Source organism: Ceratotherium simum, chromosome 29 (assembly GCF_057802395.1).
Source record: "Ceratotherium simum simum isolate JZ-2026a chromosome 29, ASM5780239v1, whole genome shotgun sequence".
Taxonomy (NCBI): domain Eukaryota; kingdom Metazoa; phylum Chordata; class Mammalia; order Perissodactyla; family Rhinocerotidae; genus Ceratotherium; species Ceratotherium simum.
Window position 1 is genome coordinate 1,100,728 of NC_141928.1, and position 18,245 is coordinate 1,118,972.

At 61.6% G+C, this 18,245-nt stretch overlaps 2 protein-coding genes across 8 annotated transcripts; one reads left to right on the forward strand and one right to left on the reverse strand.

Moving 5' to 3' along the window:
- Positions 1–5,845: 5,845 nt before the first annotated feature.
- On the reverse strand, positions 5,846–8,532 carry C8G (complement C8 gamma chain). 3 transcript variants are annotated; one of them, XM_004423670.3, is made up of 7 exons: positions 7,747–7,938; positions 7,529–7,665; positions 7,282–7,352; positions 7,100–7,207; positions 6,679–6,780; positions 6,551–6,589; positions 6,317–6,464 (listed from the first exon to the last, which is right to left on the reverse strand). In XM_004423670.3, exons 1-7 carry the CDS (start codon positions 7,882–7,884, stop codon positions 6,451–6,453), a joined length of 609 nt encoding a protein of 202 aa, XP_004423727.1. In that variant the 5' UTR covers positions 7,885–7,938; the 3' UTR covers positions 6,317–6,450. The 3 variants fall into 3 exon arrangements, with proteins under 3 accessions (XP_087274882.1, XP_087274880.1, XP_004423727.1); XM_087418756.1 differs by lacking the exon at positions 7,282–7,352 and adding an exon at positions 8,189–8,532 and having other exon boundaries at positions 5,846–6,464; positions 6,679–7,207; positions 7,747–7,835; XM_087418754.1 differs by having other exon boundaries at positions 5,848–6,464; positions 6,679–7,207; positions 7,747–8,025.
- Positions 8,533–8,566: 34 nt separating this feature from the next.
- On the forward strand, positions 8,567–13,566 carry FBXW5 (F-box and WD repeat domain containing 5). Of its 5 annotated transcripts, none has more exons than XM_087418753.1 (9): positions 8,567–8,693; positions 9,811–10,026; positions 10,346–10,503; positions 10,951–11,125; positions 11,279–11,445; positions 11,535–11,961; positions 12,279–12,426; positions 12,499–12,711; positions 12,766–13,566. In XM_087418753.1, the coding sequence occupies exons 2-9, from the start codon at positions 9,834–9,836 to the stop codon at positions 13,019–13,021; spliced, it is 1,737 nt and encodes a 578-aa protein (XP_087274879.1). In that variant the 5' UTR covers positions 8,567–8,693; positions 9,811–9,833; the 3' UTR covers positions 13,022–13,566. The 5 variants fall into 5 exon arrangements, with proteins under 5 accessions (XP_087274879.1, XP_087274876.1, XP_087274877.1 ...); XM_087418750.1 differs by lacking the exon at positions 8,567–8,693 and adding an exon at positions 8,765–9,239; XM_087418751.1 differs by lacking the exon at positions 8,567–8,693 and adding an exon at positions 8,765–9,239 and having other exon boundaries at positions 12,778–13,566.
- The last annotated feature ends 4,679 nt before the right edge of the window (positions 13,567–18,245 follow it).

An 18,245-nucleotide genomic window follows, 5' to 3' on the forward strand; every position in this document is an offset into this window, starting at 1 on the left:
TCCTGGGCCCCGCTCCGAGCACCCCATGCCGGGACCGCCGCCCAGCCCTACCCCAGCCACACTCCTGCCACCAGGTGGAGGACAGAACACTCTGTCCCACTCTGAGCATGACCTTTCTTAGTCCCGAGGGGTCAGGGCCACCGCGTTCTCGATGCAGGAACACAGTGCAGAGCCCGGGCTTGCCAGCCCCCACACTGCTCCACACGCCCCGAAACCAAAGTGTGAGGCAAGAACAGAGCCGGAAGCCCCGTGGTCACGAGGGTGCTGGTCAGAGCGAGGTGAGGCGAGCGGGAGGCCAGGCCGGACTCCCAGAGCACCCAGATTAGGACGGCTGAGGGGTGATCCGCGGGGCCCGCTACCAGAGGGAGTGCAGGGCGCAGCGAAGCCCAGCTAGTGGGGAGCAGCCACACACGGGTCCTGGGGACCAGGCAGGCGCTGGGCTTGCAGTCCTCCTGGCCACCCTGGAGGAAGGGACTGGGAAGAAAATACCCTCTTCTCCCACGCGCGGCCGAGCGTGTGGGTGCCGGGATCCATCAGACAGCCAGGAAGGAGGTGTACCTGACCTGGGAGCTCCCTGTCCTGGGCCACCTCCTCCCCCACCCAGGGCCCCTGTCCTGGGCCACCTCTCCCACCCGCCCTTGGCCTCGAGCAGCCTGTCCTGAGCAGGAGCTCTGGCCCCCCAAGGCCGAGGGGCTTGAGGGCTCAGCTCTGTCCCAGGCCTCACTGTCCTCAGGGAAGGGCGTGGACCCCACTGGGGCCCTTCCTCCCTGAGGAGCATTTCCCAGTGCCAGGTGGACAGTCGCCAAGGCCTCTCAGGGTCTGCTGCAGGGCCCACGGTGGAGGTGGGGACAGGGGGACACAGACAGGGGTCTGGAGGGCCGGGCCACGTGGCAGAGTCCTCGCTCCTTGAGCTTGCTGTGCCCGGCTGGTCAGCACGGCTGTTTCAGGAGCCTCCAGCCCACAATGAGAGAAGCTACAAATAACCCGACTCTTCTTCCCCGGAACTTCCTACAGGAGCCATCACTCTCCAACAGAAATGGGCAGCAGTTCCCACCTAGACCCTCTGAGTGCCTGGGCTCCACCTCCCACCCTGCAGGCACAACCCTACCGGTGTCCGGACCCTGTCCTAACCCCGCTTGAAGATCTGAAACCAGCCCGCTCCACGCCTGGGCTGGCGGGGCGAGGGGTACAACCAGCCTCCCCGGGTGACGCCCCTTTCCAGGGCTGCCTTATCCACAGGGCCCTCTCGGGAGATACAGGGGCAGCAGTCGGCAGCCCCTCCACAAGGACCCCTGCCCAGCCAGCAGCCTGTGGCCACCGGGCCCACCCTGGCCAGCACAGGGGCGGCACAGAGTGCCCGCAGCAGCGGAGGTCAGGTGGGGCCCTGGGGCCTGAGGGGTGCCCCTGGCCTGGCACTCCCGCCCCAGGGGAGGCCGCAGCTCCGGGAGCCTTTGGTGGCGCTTCAGGACTCTTGCACTCCCTCAGGAGCATCCAGGGCTGGATGGTGGATTTAGGGAGCCTCCCTCTTCCCACCCCGGGGCGGCAGCAACAAAAGTGGCCCCTCCAACTTTTGACTCGACTGGTCAAGGGCAGGCACGTGACACTAGCTGTCCAATCAGGGCCCAACAGGTGTGTGTCAGGCACTGGGCAGGAAGTGCAGGCCACGTGCAGGAGGACAGCCCAGGAACCTGGACAGGAGCAGGCGGGTTCCTGGGCCCCCCGAGCTGACCACAGGGCGCCTGGTCCCTGGGACACACGCCCTGCCCCAGGGAGCTTACATTCTGGGGGGAACACAGGCAAAGAGCAGACAGCCTCCCCCGTAGCGAGCCTGGAAAGGTGGCAGGGTCCCGGGGCAGAGCCAGTGAGAGTGTGGCTGCAGGAAGGTGGCCAAGAGCCGGGATGTGACGGAAGGACGCAGGCTGGACCCCCCAACCCACCCTCACGGGAGCCCGGCCCTCCTTCCCTCTCAGGACCCTGAAGAACCGTCCCTGCCCCCCCACCTTGTGCCCTGTGTCCCCTCCCTCCCACTCCCTCCAGGACCCCTCCCACCAGCCCCCCTCTCTCCCTCCTGTCTCCCACCCTGTCCGCTGGGCCATCTCCATCCCTTCACCTCGTCCACCCCCCCTTCACCAAAAACGCCTGACCTGCGCTCCATTCCCTTTCCTCCTCCCACTCTCCTCTCCATCCCCAAGAGCTCTCCCCAAGGTCACTGTTGCGAAATGACTTAGAGAAACCTAACTAAACTCGCGGGGGGGGGGGGGGGGGGGGGGGCCCTGCAGGGGGCGCTCTCGCCCCATCACACACCGTCAATCACTCCAAACAGGAAGTACAACTACTTTACTACTGAGGGAAGACTTCTCTCCCCACTTAGCAACAGCTCAGCCAATCAGAAACACCACAGCTCAGCCAATCAAACGCCACAGCTCAGCCAGTCAGAAATGCTGCAGCTCAGCCAATCAGGAACGCTGCAGCTCAGCCAATGAGAAGCTGTTGCCACTGTGATCTGTTTCTGCCAATGGGCTTTCGTTTAGAGCAGCCCCTGCCTCTCCCCCTTTTTCTCTATAAAAGTAGCTCCCTCTTTTTTTTGGATTTGCCTGTGGTTTGCATTTGCGCATCCCGAGTTGCAATTATTTTGGCTATTGCCGTTTGAGGGTAAAATTACAGGTGAATTTGCCTTGTAAGTTGACACTGTCCTGGATGGTAGGAGTCTCCCCCAGGGGGAGGGGAGGGAAGGAGGGTGCCAGGCTGGAGTTGGGGGACTCCCAGAGGGTCTGTGGCAGCCACTGAGGCCCCCACCCTCTGACGTGGACCGCAGAGAGAGTGGGAGCATGCTGGGTGGGAGCAAGACACTGTGGAGTGACCCCACGTGAAGCCCCCATGAGCTGGAGGGAGCTGGAGGGTCCCCTCTATGGCAAGCTACGTCCAGCCCTGTCCTGACATGCAGGGGTCCTGGCCCACCTGTCCAGTGGAGCTCCTGTGTAGGCAGGGAGGGTGGGCGCCCCATAAGAAGGGCCAAGCACAGAGCACCTGATGTCCCCTGATGGGGCCAGTGATGTACCTGAGCTGGGGCCTGGGACACAGTACCTCACCTCCGGGCGAGGCCGGCGGGCTGCCAGGACAGTGCTCCTCTAGCATGAGCAGCCCCTCCAGGCCTCCTGACCAAGACTGCCAATTAAAGGTCAGTTTCTAAAGATTTTTAAAGCTGTTTTTCTTTCTTCTTAGGTATTAGAAATTACCTACTAGAATTAAAAGGCAAAATACAAATTATAATTAATAAATATTTGTACGTAAAATTAATTCACCTAGAGCTCAGTTATCTCACCTAGTTTTTGAAAATTTAATGAGCTCATTAAACATTTCTGTGAAAATAAAATGCATCACAGGTGTAGCCCTCTGTGTCCCCAGCCCCAGTGTAAGGAGCTAACTGGCCGCACGGGGAACCCGCTGGTGCAGCCCTGCTGTCAGAGACTCGGGGTGGTGGGGGTGTAGGCCTGGGCTGCTGTCCAGCCTCAGCCCTGCGGTCACTCAGGAGGGTCTCTGGCGCCACCCCTCGGATGCTCAGCCCTTCTAGAATGATCCTTCCTTCCCCAGAAGCCCTGAGAGGGGGGCATCTGACAAACCTTGCCCACAACCCCAGAGCAGAGACCCTCCTTTTTTGATTGGGGGACACAGGGCCAGGCATGTAGGGGGTTCTCGGGGGCATTGCCAGCTCTGAGTCACAGCCCACGTGCTCCAGGTGCCCAGTGCTCTCCAGCTCCGTTCTGTGGGTCTCTGGGATGTGGGGCCTGTGGGGGGCTACAATTTCCTTTGCCCTTCTCCCTCATGGTCCTGGAGGCTGGGCCCACGCCTTCCCATCTTCCTACCAGCCCTATCTATCTGTCCTCCTGGGAGTCCAGCACTGAAGGACATTGGGTGGGCACAGCCCAGTCTGCAGGGTCGGGCGTGGTCCCCACCCACTGGGGACATGGAGCCCCTCCAGGGCTGCTGCTGGCTTCTCCCAGCAACCATGCACCTCAGTCCTCCAGGTCTGGACTGGGCCAGTGGGCGAGCTGGGCATGCAAAGGTGGGACCAGGGGCCCCCGGTGCCTATCTCCAGGGACCAGGCAGTGGTCCCTCCTGCTCTGTGGCCCCCAGCTCACCTGGGGTGGCCTGGTCCTCCCTGCAGCCCAGGGAAGGAGGCTGCTGGAGGGAAGGAAATGGGGGCTGGGGGGTCCAGTTCCCAGGCGCTCCCTCAGCCTCAAGGTGGCAGTCCAAGGGCAGGAACCCGCCTGCCCATGTGCCCAGGGCCTGGCACGCAGTGGGCACTTCAGAAACGCTCATCAGATGGATGCCAAGGGTCTCAAGACAGGGTGGCTTGGTGCTGGTCCAGGCCCCGTTCCCTGACCCTCCAGCCCCAGCCTGGGGGCTGCCACTGGCCCTCAGACCTTCCCCAAGTTCTCCTGAAGGGAGGCCGCCCTTCTCCTGGTTCCTGAGGGGGCAGTGGGAGCGGGAGGGGGCGTGCGCAGAACGCTCCGGGCTGGGCAGGATGTGCCAGGCACGCTGGGCCCTGGGTGGACAGCGCTGACTGAGCCATGGGGGCCTGGCTCAGCGTGGCCCGGGGAGGCTGTCGGGGGAGCTGGGAGAGAGCTGGGGGCCCCCAGGCCCCTCAGGGCCCAGCATGGGCATGTGTGGGGCACAGCACCCTCCCCAGTCAGCAGAGCTCTTGGAATCCCTGTGCCCTCTAGCAAACAGAGAAGGCCCTCTCCTGTTTGACCAGATGGGGCGGGAGGTGGGGGGCGAGGGGGAGAAAGGTCTGGACCAGAGCGTTCTCACCAGCAGGGGCCAGAGCTCAGCCCAGACCCTGCCCCACGAGAACCCCTCGGACTCTGGCCCCAGCCCTTGCACGCAGTCCCTCCCCCGCAGCTGTCCCCAGGCCGGGGAGCCCCTGGCAGACCCTGAACTGGGGGAGGGGAGGCAGCTGGATCCCAGAGAGGCTCTGGCATCGTCTGTGTGTGTTAAGGGCCCTTCCGTGTCCCGCGGCGTCTCTGTTTCTTCCGGAGAGGGCTTTCTGCAAATGTGGTTCTTCTTCCAGCGTTTTCTCCAGTCGGGGGACCCTTGGTGAGGGACAGGCAGGTTGGCTGGGACCTCGGTGTGTGGAAGGGACACACAGTCTGCCCTGGGGGGCAGCGGGGAGCCCCAAGGAGGTGGCCCTTCCCCCGTGCTCACACCTTCTCCTGACAGTCTGGTGTCATTTGGAGGGGCCCCTCCAGGCAGCCACTAGGGGATGAGAACACCGACACCCCGTCTTCAGCCCCTCCTTCTCTCCCCTGCGTCCCCTCCCCTGGGCCTCGGAGCCCCCACATTCCGGAAACGTTTTCTCTACAGATCGGAGCACACCTTCCCCTGCAGCTGGTGACCCTGGCCAGACCCCGGGTGTGGGCTCCGGGGGGACACCCCGTCTGCATCAGGGGTCCCTCCCCTATGCGCCCAGAGCCCCCGTGCTCAGCCCAGTCCTGCCACGTGAAAGAGGCTGGCCTGCTTCCCCCAGCTTGGGGCACAGACCCGCCCCCACCTCTCTGTCCCAACTACTCTGGCAAGCCCCCTGCCACCTGCCCACATGATCTTCCCATGGGGGCACCCGGCTGCCCCATGCCAGAAGTGGACTCAGCCCCAGGCGGTCAGTTCTGCTCCAGGCCAGTCCTGTGCTCCATTTGGCCCTGCCAGCCCCCGGGGCGGCCGTGAGGAACAGCCCAGCCTCCTGTCCACCTAAGACGGACTCCAGCTCACCCCAGACCCCCCAGGTACCACGTCCAGGAACTGCGAGGGGTCTCCTGCCAGCCCCCCCAAAACTGCCCGCCCCACCTCAGTGGCCCATCCTGCCTCAGGCCACAGGGCCCCTGCCTCCCAGGAGGGAGCTAAGGGGGCAGCAGGAGGCCAGGAGGACCAGGGGAGGCTCCACATCCCCCAGGAAAAGCCGCCCCACCCCGTCTGTGCGGGCTGCGGGCTCAGGTCCTGGGCCCACCCAGGCAGCCCAGGGAGGCCAGCAGGGCTGCGTGCTCGGTCAGGGAGCGGGGAAGGGCAGCAGGGACCACAGCGCAGGGGCCCAACTGAAGAAGAGACACCGAGGCCCAGGGAAAGCGGGGCGCCGGGCCTTCTAGGCCTTGGGGAGAGCCCTTTCCACCTGCCCCCCTGGGGAGGGTTCTTGACCTTCCACCCTTCGGCTTTTCCGGGCGAGCAGCCCCACGTGCCCATGAAATGACTGGCAGGCAGAGACCCCGGCGGTTCCAGCGTGGAAAGGAAGGAGTCAGGGCCCGAGACCGACGGCATTTAATGAAGGCGGCGCCCCCGCGCTCCTGGGGGTGAGGGGCAGCTTCGGGGCAGATGGGAGAGAGGGTGTGGGGTGCGGGGGCTCAGTGAGGGACAGCAGCCCCACCGCCAGGGCTTCCGCTCCTTCTCCGCGGGGCCATGGCCTCACCTGCTCACTTCTGCGGCACAGAGACAAGACTAGAGGCGGTGAGGAGCCGCGGGGCGCCCACCCTCCCGGCACCGCCGGAGGGTGCTGCCCACTCACCGTCCAGGACGTGGAACTGGTCTGCGGCCTCGCAGAAACCTGGGGGTCCAGGCGGGGGTCAGGGGTGGCACGGGCGGGGCGCACACAGGGAGGGTAGGGCCAGTGGCGGAGGGACACAGGGTGCTCACCGTACTTGGGGAAGAACAAGATGTGGTCCTCCGTCAGGTTGGCCCCCTGGACCCGCTGTCCAAACGCACTCAGGGCCGAGTCGCTCACGGGGAGGGAGCGGGCTGTGGGAAACAGGGCTGGGCAGGGTGGGCAGGGTGCTCTGGGGACAGGGTCTGCGGGCCTGGGACACGCCTGGCCGCTGTCTGACCCCTGCCCCTCTCTGCTGTCTCCCCATCTGCTCCCCACCCCGTCCCTGTCCCTCTCTGTCCCACACCACCGCCTGTCTGCAGGGGCTTCTCCCTGGGCCCCTGCTCAGCAGGAGAGGGTCAGGACGCTGGGAGGGAGGGAGGGAAGGGAGGTCTGTGTGTCCACCTCGGCTTGCACAGCCCCACCGGGACGGCCCCAAGTGTGTGCCAAGCCCGAGCTCCCACGTGGACGCACCGTACAGCTTCACCGACAGCCGCCGCGCCCGCTCCAGGTACAGGACGGCGAAACCCCGGTAGTCCGTCTCCCCGACGACCACGTCCACCACCCTGCGGGCACCTCGGGCTGGGCAGAGCCGGGTCAGCTGCCTCAGCGCCCCCCCCAGCCTTGCACCCCCACACCAGCTGCCCTTGCCTCACCTTGGAGCAGGAAGCGGCCCGGGACCCCCGTGTCTCGGAAGAGCTGCCGCACCTGCCAGCAGACCCCATCCCTGGGGGGTGGGGGTGGGAGGAGGCACAACAGGCTCGGGGACTCCAACCCAGGTGGGCCACGTGGGACAGTGGTCCCAGCCACAGCAGGGGTGGGGCCAGGGGCTGGGGTGGAGTGATGGGCTGAGGTGGGAGTCACTGGGGCTGGGTGGGGCCGGGGGTCTGTGCTGGGACTCACAGCTTTTGGAAGGTGCCGACGGCCATGGCTGCACCCTGGGGAGCCACCTGCAATGTGGTCGCCTCAGCCCGGTGGCCTTGCTCCTGCAGGAAGCGGCACGAGGAGGCCACGGCCACGAGAAGCCACGTCCCTGCAAACTGGGGGCAGGCCACGTGAGGACACGAGGGGATGGGGGCTGCTGGGGCAAGGTCCTGCCCTCCCACCTCCCCCAGCTCTACCTGCTGAGCGTCGAAGTTGGCCTTAGGCTGAATGGTGCTGATGGGGGACGGGGGCCGAGGGGGTCTGCGAGCCCTCTGGCCCAGGGAGGCTGCAGCCAAGAGCAGAGTCAAAAGGAGTGCAGTCCTGGGGGGCAGCATGACGGCAGCACTGACAGTGACGGGACTAGGGGAGGCTGAGGGCAGGACGGCCAACTCCGGGGTCAGAGTCCACTGTCCATCGCGGCCCAGGAGCCAGGCCCAGGAAGTCCATGTCAGTCCTCCTGCCTCCCAAACCTCCACCCTGGGCCAGGGGCCCCACCCCCATCCCGCCCCAGGCTCCTCATGAGCTCGGCCTCGTCCTGGACATCTGACCTCAACCCTGAACTTCCCGGCAGGGCCCTGGAGCCATGTCCTGGGTACAAAGTCCCAGTTGACCTCTGGCTCCTTGTCCACAAGCCCACACCTGATTTCCCTTGCGGTCGGTGCTCAGACCTTTGCACATTTAACTCCCTTAAACCGCCAACAGCTCCTTGAGGCAAGAACTGGTCTTATCCCCACAGCGAAAAACATGGAGCCTCTGAAGCCACTTGCTCAGGGCCGGACAGCGCAGAGTGCCGGCGCCGGATCGCGAACCCGGCGAACGCCAGCCTCGCCCACAGCCCCGCCCACGGGCCCGGCGCACGGCCGCCGCCCCAACTGGCCGCCAGGGGCGCTGTTCCGGGCGAGGCCAAGCGCGCGCGGGAGCACAAAAAAGCGCCGCCAGGCCGCGGGGCCCGAAGCGCAGGCGCAGGAACAGCCGGCGCGGGCTGCCGGGCGTTCGGCGTTCCGCGGCCATCTATGCCTCGGGGCTCGTGTCGTCGGCCTGGCGGGTCCATCATAGAGACGCGGCGGCCGGAGCGGCGGGGGCGGAAGCGGGTCCGCGAGCCGAGGCCGGGCCGGGGCCGCGCAGCCGGGCAGAGACGGCCGCGGTGAGTGCGCCCGGCCCCGGGGAGCGTCGTCACGCCGCCCCGGCCCCACGGCCCCGGCCCGGCTGCCGGACCTCCGGCCCCGGCGGAGCGTCGTCACGGCCATGTCCGGTCCCCATCTCCGGACCCCCAGCCCCCGATCCCCGGCCCGGTCTCTGGGTCCCCGGCCCCTGTTCGGAGCCCTGGCCCCCGGCCTCCGGCCCCCGCCGACCCCCGGCCAATGAATGAGTGGCCGAGGCTGTCCACGCCGGGCCCCAGGGGCCGAGCGCAGGCCCCGCCCCCGGCAGCCCCTCGTCGGGAAGGAGGGAGGGGGCGCTGGGCGGCCCCGCCCCCGCCCCGCCCCGCCCTCAGCTCTCCGGGCAGTGGCCGCGCTGGCGGGCCGCCCACCCGGCAGGGCTCCGTTAGGCCACAGGGCGGAGGCTGAGGGCCAGCTGGTGCCCCAGGCGGCGTCTGGGCCTGGCGGGCTGGCCCTCGTCCCGCCAGCCCCAAGCCTCTTCTCGAAAGGAGCTCTGTCCCATGCCGACAGCTCTGAAGCCTTGGGGCGGCAAGGTCAGAGTGACAGGAGCGCGCGGGGGTCACCGGCCCTTCGTTTCTTGGCCTCTGAGCGGTCACCAGCCCTGGCACCCAGATGTCTCCCTGGGCCCGCGGTGGGGAGGTCAGAGGACCCCACCCGGAAAACCTGTCCCCCAAGTCCAGGACCCTTTTGGGGTGAGGGTGGGTCTGGGGTCCCCAGGGGCTGCCTCCCTCTCCCCCACGCTCTACTTCAGGCTGGACCAGGACCCAGGGTGCTGAGAAGTGTGTGCTGCCTACCCGGAAGCTGCCTGTTCCAGGGACTCAGTGGGACTTGCAGAGGGGCCCCCAGGAGCATGGGGTCCCAGGAGCATGACTGTCCAGAGGGCCTTGGTGAAGCTGTTCGGTCCTTGGCCCAGCGGGCACTGCCAGCTGGCTCTCCGCACATGCTCAGTCCAATGGAATTCCCATCAGGGCAGTTGGTGGTGCTGGAGGAACAACCCCCAGCTGCCTCAGCTCAGCCCCAGACTCCGGCGCCTCTCATTGGGCCTGGGGACCCATGTCCCCCTTGGTCTGCCCGGCGGCTAAGGGAGCCTTGTATTGGTTTCAGGGCCGCCTGGGCAGAATGTCACGATGGAGGAGGGGGGCACGCCCCTGCTCCCTGATAGCCTCGTCTACCAGATCTTCCTGAGCTTGGACCCTGCTGACGTGCTGGCCGCTGGGCTGGTGTGCCGCCAGTGGCAGGCCGTGTCCCGGGACGAGTTCCTGTGGCGGGAGCAATTCTACCGCTACTATCAGGTGGCCCGCGATGTGCCCCGACACCCAGGTCAGCGCCTGCACGTGGCCCCTCAGCCCACCGGGCTGGCTGGCTGGTGGGAGGCAGGGCCGTCCCCACGGCTGCGGTCTTCTGAAACCACAGTGCCGGGCGCCTGCTGCCCAGGTCCTCACAGTGGTGAGGGACAGCCAGCCCATGCCTCAGAGCACAGGGCTTGGTAGGGAGGCCGAAGGTGGGCAGGGCCATGGGTTTGGCGGTGCAGGGTGGTGACCAGGGTGCTCCAGGGGCAGAGCTGGCTCCCACGCTGTCAGGGCCCTGGCCTCTGACTGTGGGAGGGAGGCTCGGGGCCCCAGCGGTGACCCTCCCACAGCGGCCACGTCCTGGTATGAGGAGTTCCGGCGGCTCTATGACACGGTGCCCTGCGTGGAGGTGCAGACACTCAGGGAACACACTGACCAGGTCCTGCACCTCAGCTTCTCCCACTCGGGTTACCAGTTTGCTTCCTGCTCCAAGGACTGCACCGTGAAGGTGAGGCCGGCCACGGCCCCAGCTGCCACAGTGGGAACGCCCTGGGGCCAGGCAGCCTATCAGGTGGGAAGGGAGGGCCAGGCCAGAGGGGAGGGATGGCCCAGGGTGACGCGTCTCCATGTGGAGGGCCCGGTCAGGGATGAGGAACCTCAGCTGAGACCTGGACTCCTGGCCTGGACCACACAGGACAAGAGGCTGGGGTGGGGCGCCCCTAACTGCCAAAACAGAGGGTCCTGCTCGAAGCCACTGCTCCAGAGCCAGGCCCCAGCCCCATGTACCCACCTCTCGGGTGGTCTGATGGCCAGGGGCAAGGAGCCCCCATCCAAATGGCGGTTTCTGGGCACTGGCTTGGCTTACGTGGCCGAGAGAGGGGCCGCGCTTGCACGGTGGGCCCGGGTGCCCCATGCAGGGTGGGCTCACATGAACCCACCAACTTGGCCCACACAGATCTGGAACAACGACCTGACCATCTCGCTGGTGCACAGCGCGGACATGCGGCCCTACAATTGGAGCTACACCCAATTCTCCCAGTTCAACCAGGATGACTCGCTGCTGCTGGCCTCGGGGGTGTTCCTGGGGCCCCACAACTCCTCGTCAGGAGAGATCGCCGTCATTAGCCTAGGTGAGAGCAGGCCTGGAGTGGGCTGGTCATCCCGGCCAAGACTGCTGCCTTCCCACTGCCCCGCCCCCTTCTGGCCAAGCCCGCCCGACTCACTGCCCCCTGCTCCCTGTCCTGGCCCTGGGCCCTCCCCACCCCGTCCGACCACCTGCCCAGCCCGACCCCTCCCTGCAGACACCTTCGCCCTGCTGTCCCGCGTGCGCAACAAGCCCTACGACGTGTTTGGCTGCTGGCTCACAGAGACCAGTCTGATCTCGGGGAACCTGCACCGCATCGGAGACATCACCTCCTGCTCGGTGCTCTGGCTCAACAACGCCTTCCAGGTGTGGGCGGGTGCAGGCAGGTGTGCCCCCTCCCCCACCTGGCGCCCTTTCCCCCGCCCGGCGCCCACAGTCTGTGCTCCTGCTTCCAGGATGTGGAGTCAGAGAATGTCAACGTGGTGAAGCGGCTTTTCAAGATCCAGAACCTCAACGCCAGCACCATCCGCACCGTGATGGTGGCCGACTGCAGCCGCTTCGACAGCCCTGACCTCCTGCTGGACGCCGGCGCCCCTGGCGCACCCCCCCGCCGCGTCTTTGACCTGGGCAATGGTGGCGAGGATGAGGTGGCCAGCGCGGCCCCAGCCCCGGCCCGCGGCAAGGAGGGCTTGCGGCACTTGCTGGACGGCCTCCTGGATGGGCGGGCGCAGCCCCAGCTGTCAGAGCGCATGCTGGAGACCAAGGTGGCTGAGCTGCTGGCCCAGGGCCGCACCAAGCCCCCCGAGCGCAGCACAGCTGACGCCCGGAGCAAGCTCCTCATCTTCACCACGGGTTGCCTCACTTACTCACCACACCAGATCGGTACTGGGCAGGGCCCTCCGCAGTTCCTAGACCTGGGGGTGAGGCTTCCTGGGGACGGGGGTGGGGTCCCATGGGCCAGGCAGCCAGTGAGTCCGTGGAAGCAGTCCAAAGACTGCTTCATTGTTGGTCATGGGGCCCAGCCCTGGTTGGCCACCCACAGCACACGTTCAGTGGGGGCCAAGGAGTGGCGGTGGGGGGCTCTCTGGTTCAGATTTGGGGCCCGCAGGGCAGGCAGCACCCACGGACGTCTGGGAGCTCCCAGGCACCGGGGTGCCGCCCCAAGGGCTCGGGGTTGCCCTCACCCAGCCCTTCTGCAGGCATCAAGCAGATCCTGCCACACCAGATGACCACGGCTGGGCCTGTGCTGGGCGAGGGCCGGGGTTCGGATGCCTTCTTCGATGCTCTGGACCACGTCATCGACGTGCACGGACACATCATCGGCATGGGCCTATCCCCTGACAACAGGTGGGCCGCCCACAGGGTCCTGGGTGGGGGTGTCTGCAAGTCGCCGGTACCGAGCAGCATGCCTTCGCCCAGGTACCTGTATGTCAACAGCCGCGCCTGGCCCAGCGGCTCGGTGGTGGCTGACCCCATGCAGCCACCGCCCATTGCAGAGGAGATCGACCTGCTGGTGTTCGATCTCAAGACCATGCAGGAGGTGAAGCGGGCCCTGCGCGCCCACCGTGCTTACACACCCAACGATGAGTGCTTCTTCATCTTCCTGGACGTCAGCAGGGACTTCGTGGCCAGGTAGGAGCTCAGGGCACGGTGTGGCCTGGGTGTGGCAGGCAGGGGCTCATTCAGACTGTCCCACAGTGGGGCCGAGGACCGGCATGGCTACATCTGGGACCGCCACTACAACATCTGCCTGGCCAAGCTGCGGCATCAAGACGTGGTCAACTCAGTGGTCTTCAGCCCCCAGGAGCAAGAGCTACTGCTGACAGCCAGCGATGACGCCACCATCAAAGCCTGGCGCTCACCACGCACCGTGCGTGTCCACCAGGCCCCACGCCCACGCCCGCGCCCTATCTTCTCTTGGTTTGCCAGCCAGAGGCGCTGAGGGGCAACAGAGTGTCCTGGGTGTCCTCAAACTGCTGGAACCCACAGAGGATGCCACAGAGGCCTGTTCGTGGCTCTTTCCCGCGGGCCAAGCTGCTGCCCAGACCATGTGGGGGCAGAGAAGCTCACAGTAGTCATGCCTTAGGTGGGAGGTCCAGGAGGGCTGCAGGGAGGGGATGGCCTGACCCCCACCACGCTTGCACACACACCTCCTCCCACAGCCATGATGCTCAGCACTGGGGCAAGCCTCCTGGCTGGCTTGGGGTGCACAGGACACTGGTGGCCCTGCTCTTCACCCACCCTCTTCCCACGGACACGGGTCCTGCGACAGTCAGCATGACACATACCCCTCAGCTGGCCCTGTGGGGCCCTGGGCGGTGTTTCCCGGGTCTGACCTCGCTCTGGGAGCCCCAGGCTTCCTTCTCTGGGAACTTGTTTGTGCATCAGCAGGGTCAGTGGTACAGGTCAGTCGGCTGTGGGCCCGGGCGAACTGCATGTCACTGGTCACCCATTCAGGGCCTGAATAAACTTTAGTTGGCAAGAGCACACTGTCGTCTGGTCTCCATAAGCAGGGAGGGCCCCAGGGTACCTACGTGGCCTCTCACCATGCCTGCCTGAGGGTGGTGGGATGCCGAGGCTGTGGCAGAGCACGGGAGCCACACTGAACTGGGCAGTGCGGCTCCAGTCTGCATCCCCAGTTGCCGCCCCTGCGACCTCCAAGGGGATGAGGCCACAAACACACAAGATGCTTCAGCACGTCCCTGCACTGTGCGCTCACCGCCAGCAGAGAGACACGAAGGGACCCACGGGGCAGGGCTATGAAGGACAAGGGACAGCCCGGCAGGCGGGCAGGGCATGGGGAGTAGGAGGAGCTGCGTCTAGCTCCTGGGGCCATGGGAACTGGTGGGCATCAGCAGCCTCAGCCATGTCCTTGACGGGGTGCCCTGACTGCTGGGGGGCGGGCAGGGGGCCGAGCTCTGTGGGGCTAAGCACGTGATGACGGGGACATAGAGCAGAACGGCAGTGGAAGGGTGGGGGGTGGCCCTGCCTCTCTCCTAAGGCTTGGCCCAGGCCCAGGCAAATCACACGCACGCTAGATGATGGCTGTGAAGCCGCCGCCCGGCAAGGATACGGAGACGACGTAAGAGCTCTGAGGGGCAGTTCTGGGTCCAGGTGAGATGGAGCAGGCACAGAGGCCCTGTGCCTCGCACAGTGCAGCTACAACATCTGGACAGAGGCCTGGAGCAGCTAAGAACTGAGGAGGGCACCACGGCAGGCGAATCAGGCAGCAGGGGCAGAACCACAAGTCCCACAGGACCAGCACTGTTTACCACCACTCGCCCTCAGTACTCGGCCTGCACTCAGCACAGCCGGGAGCAACCTGCTAGGGGGACTGTGAGAGGGAACTCCTGATGCTCAGAGTGTGTGGAAATGCCCTGAGTCCTCTTCCCCCTGTTCTTTAGTGCCCCGGGCCATCCCCTGGTGGCAGTGGGAGTGGTGGCTCTGGAAACCCACGAAAGCCACTCTCTGAGGCAGGCGCCTTGCTGCTGTTCAGTGCAGCTGTGGTTCCAAGAGCTCCCATTACTGTGCTGTCTACTCTCCTGCTGAGTGGACCCAGATATGGCCTGACCAGGAAAGAGTACGACAGAGCGGGGGTAACAAGAGCCCCACGTTGCTGGCTGAAGGACCAGACAGAGTGCCAGCAACCAGACCCGAGGAAGCAGCTGGGGAAACAGCCCATGAAGTGGTTAAGACCCCAAGGCTCACCCTCAGGCTGCAGATGCATGGATTGACTCTTAATGATCAAACCCAACACTTGGAGAGCTTGCAGACCAACACCCGAGTCCCAGTCTGAGGACGGGATGGTGCACATGCAGGACCAGCCCAAAGAGCATGGCTTTGGTGCCTGGACTGACATGGGGTCCAGCCCACCGACGGCAGTGGGAACATGCACATGAACCTAACAAGACCAAGTGACTGCGAAACAAAGACATCACCATTCTCCACAGGACTTAAACAAGACCCAAATCTAATAAAGAAGTGTTCACAATGTCCAGAATACAATCCACAATTACTTGGCATATGAAGAGCCATGAAAACTTCAACTCACAGGGAAAAGACATTCAATGGATGCCAAGGATGAGAAGACACACATGTTGAAATTATCTGACAAAGACTCTCAAGTAGCTATTATAAAAATGCTTGAATAAGCAATCACAAACATTTTGCAATGGACGTAAAAATATAAATATAAAAGTCTCAACAAAGAAACAGAAGATATAGGATGAACCAAATGGAAATGTTATAACTGAAAAGCAAAATAACCAAAATTTTAAAACTCACAGGACAGACTCAATAGCAGAATAGAGATGACAGAGGAGTCAGTGAACTTGACTGAAGATAGATCAATGGAAATTATCCAACCTCAACAACAGAAAGAGAAAAGACTGGGGTAAAAAGTGAGGGCCCCCAGGACCTGTGGGACAGTAAGTCAAAGTCTAACATTTGTATCACTAGAAGCCCAAAAACAGAGAAAGTGATTTGAAGAAATAACGGCTGAAAACTTCCCAAATATGGTGAAAGATATAAACCTACAGATTCAAGAAGTGAGCAAATCCAAAACAGGATCAACTCAAAGACGCCACACCCAGATACGTCTAATTAAACTGCTGAAAACTAAAAACAAAAAAGTCTTGAGAGCAGTGACGTGGATGACAGCAGACTTCTCATCAGAGACCAAGAGGCCACAGGAGGCGGCACACCATTTTTTAAGTTCTGGGGAAAAGGAAAGACTGTCAACCCAGAATTCTCTATCCATGAAAATATCCTTCACGAATAAAGGTGAAATAAAGTCTCAAATGAAAGAAGGCTCAGAGGATTTGCAGCCAGCAGAGCTTCCTTAACACAACTGCTAATGGAAGGTCTTCCAACGGGAGGGAAGAGATATCAGAAGGAACATCAGCGATGAGGGAACAGCAACAGAAATGGTAGACTCTTGATTTCTTTTTTTTTTTTTTGTGAGGAAGATCAGCCCTGAGCTAACATCTATTGCTAATCCTCCTTTTTTTTCCCTTTTTCTCCCCAAAGCCCCAGTAGATAGTTGCATGTCATAGTTGCACATCCTTCTAGTTGCTGTATGTGGGACACAGCCTCAGCATGGCCGGACAAGCGGTGCGTCGGTGCTTGCCCGGGATCCGAACCCGGGCCGCCAGTAGTGGAGTGTGCGCACTTAACTGCTAAGCCACGGGACCGGCCCCTCTTGATTTCTTTAAAACATGTTTACAGTTGAAAGAAAGGGTTACAACACTGTCTGATGGAGCTGTTAGTCCACACAGATGTAACATGAGGGGCAAGAAAGGAGGCTGAAGGGGGGTAGGGTTTCTACACCCCAATCAAAGTGCAACACACTGATTCCAAGGAAACTGTTGTAGTTAAGTATGTTGTGATCCTTAGAACCCCCACCAAAAATACTATACAAAGAGAGTCAAAATCACAAGAGATAATGTCAACCTTAAAAATAAAACAGCCAGTTATCTTACCAGCAAAAAGAGTTTATTTGGAAATAGCCAAAGAATTGCAATTCTCTGCTGCAATGCTATGGCAGCCCACAGGCAAGTCCAGCCATCAAAGGAGAGGAACGTCATTTTAGAGAGAGAAAGGAGGAAGCTGGGAGGGGCTGTTGTGAAAAAAGTCCACTGGAGAAAAGCCGAGTTTAGGGTGGTGATGGTTTCTCGTTGGCCAAGTTGCTGGGGTTCTGGATTTCTGTCTGGGATACAGTGACATTTCTTCCTGTAGTTGACCATCTTCCCGTGACTGACCTCGGTGGGGCTGCACTGGGGCTCCCCCTTCTGGCCTCCTAACTCCATTTCACACAAGGTTTCCCTTTACTAATTCTCACAATAAACTAAACTAAAATACTAAAAAATGCTCAAATAACTCTTTATCATTATAGGCAGGAAAGAGAAACTGAGGAACAAAAACAGAGAGAACCAACAGAAAACAAACAAAACAGGCTGACCCGGGGGCGCAAGTGGTTAAGTGCGCACACTCCGCTGCAGCAGCCCGGGGTTCGCCGGTTCAGATCCTGGGCGTGCACCCACGCGCTGCTTGGCAAGCCATGCTGTGGCGGTGTCCCATATAAAGTGGAGGAAGATGGGCACGGATGTTAGCTCAGGGCCAGTCTTCCTCAGCAAAAAAAGAGGAGGATTGGCAGATGTTAGCACAGGGCTGATCTTCCTCACAAAAAAAACCACAGTAAATGTATACCTAAGCATATCAATAATTACATTATCGTCAAAATGAAACTTAAACAAAAACAAAAAACTACACCCCCACTGTGCCATCTATAAGAAACTTACTTCAAATATAATTACATGGGGAGATTAAAAGTAAAGGATGGAAAAACATATTCCACAAAAATACAATATAAAGAAACAGGATTTTGGCTATGTTAATATCAGACAAAGTAAAGTACCCTTCAGAAAAAAAAAATATTACCGGGGAAAGAGGGACATTACACAATGATAAAAGGGTAAATTCACCAGGAAGAGGTAACAACCCTAAATGTGTGTGCACCTAACAAAAGAGACTCAAAATACATGAAGCAAAAAGTGACAGTACTGAGAGGAGAAACAGACAAGTCCACAGCTACCCACAGTTGGAGGCCAAGAGCTCCTCTCTGGGTAAGAGATAAAGGAGGGGCCAGAATGAGCAAGGACGCAGAACTGAACACACGACTGTGTCAGTTTCCTCGGGATGCTGTAACACAGTACCACAAATGGGGAAGTTTAAAACAACCGAAACGTATTGTCTCATAGTTCTGGAGGCTGGAAGTCTGAAATCAAGGTGCTGGCAGGGCCACACTCTCTCCAGGGGAGGATGCTTCCTTGCCTCTTCCCAGATTCTAGGGGTTTGCCAGCCATCTTTGGCGTCTCTTGTCTTGTAGATGCATCACTCCAACCTTCTGTCTTCACCTGGCATTCTCCCTGGGTCTCTTCACATCGTCTTCCCACTGTGCATGTCTGTGTCCAAATCTCCCTCCCTTTTTTTTCTATATTTTAAAAAATTTTTATTTTGAGGCTTATATATATTTTTTATTGAGGTCATATTGGTTTATACCATCATGTAATTTCAGGTGTACATTATTATATATCAATTTCTGTATAGACTGCATCGTGCTCACCACCAATAGTCTAATTTTTGTCTGTCACCATACATATGTGCCC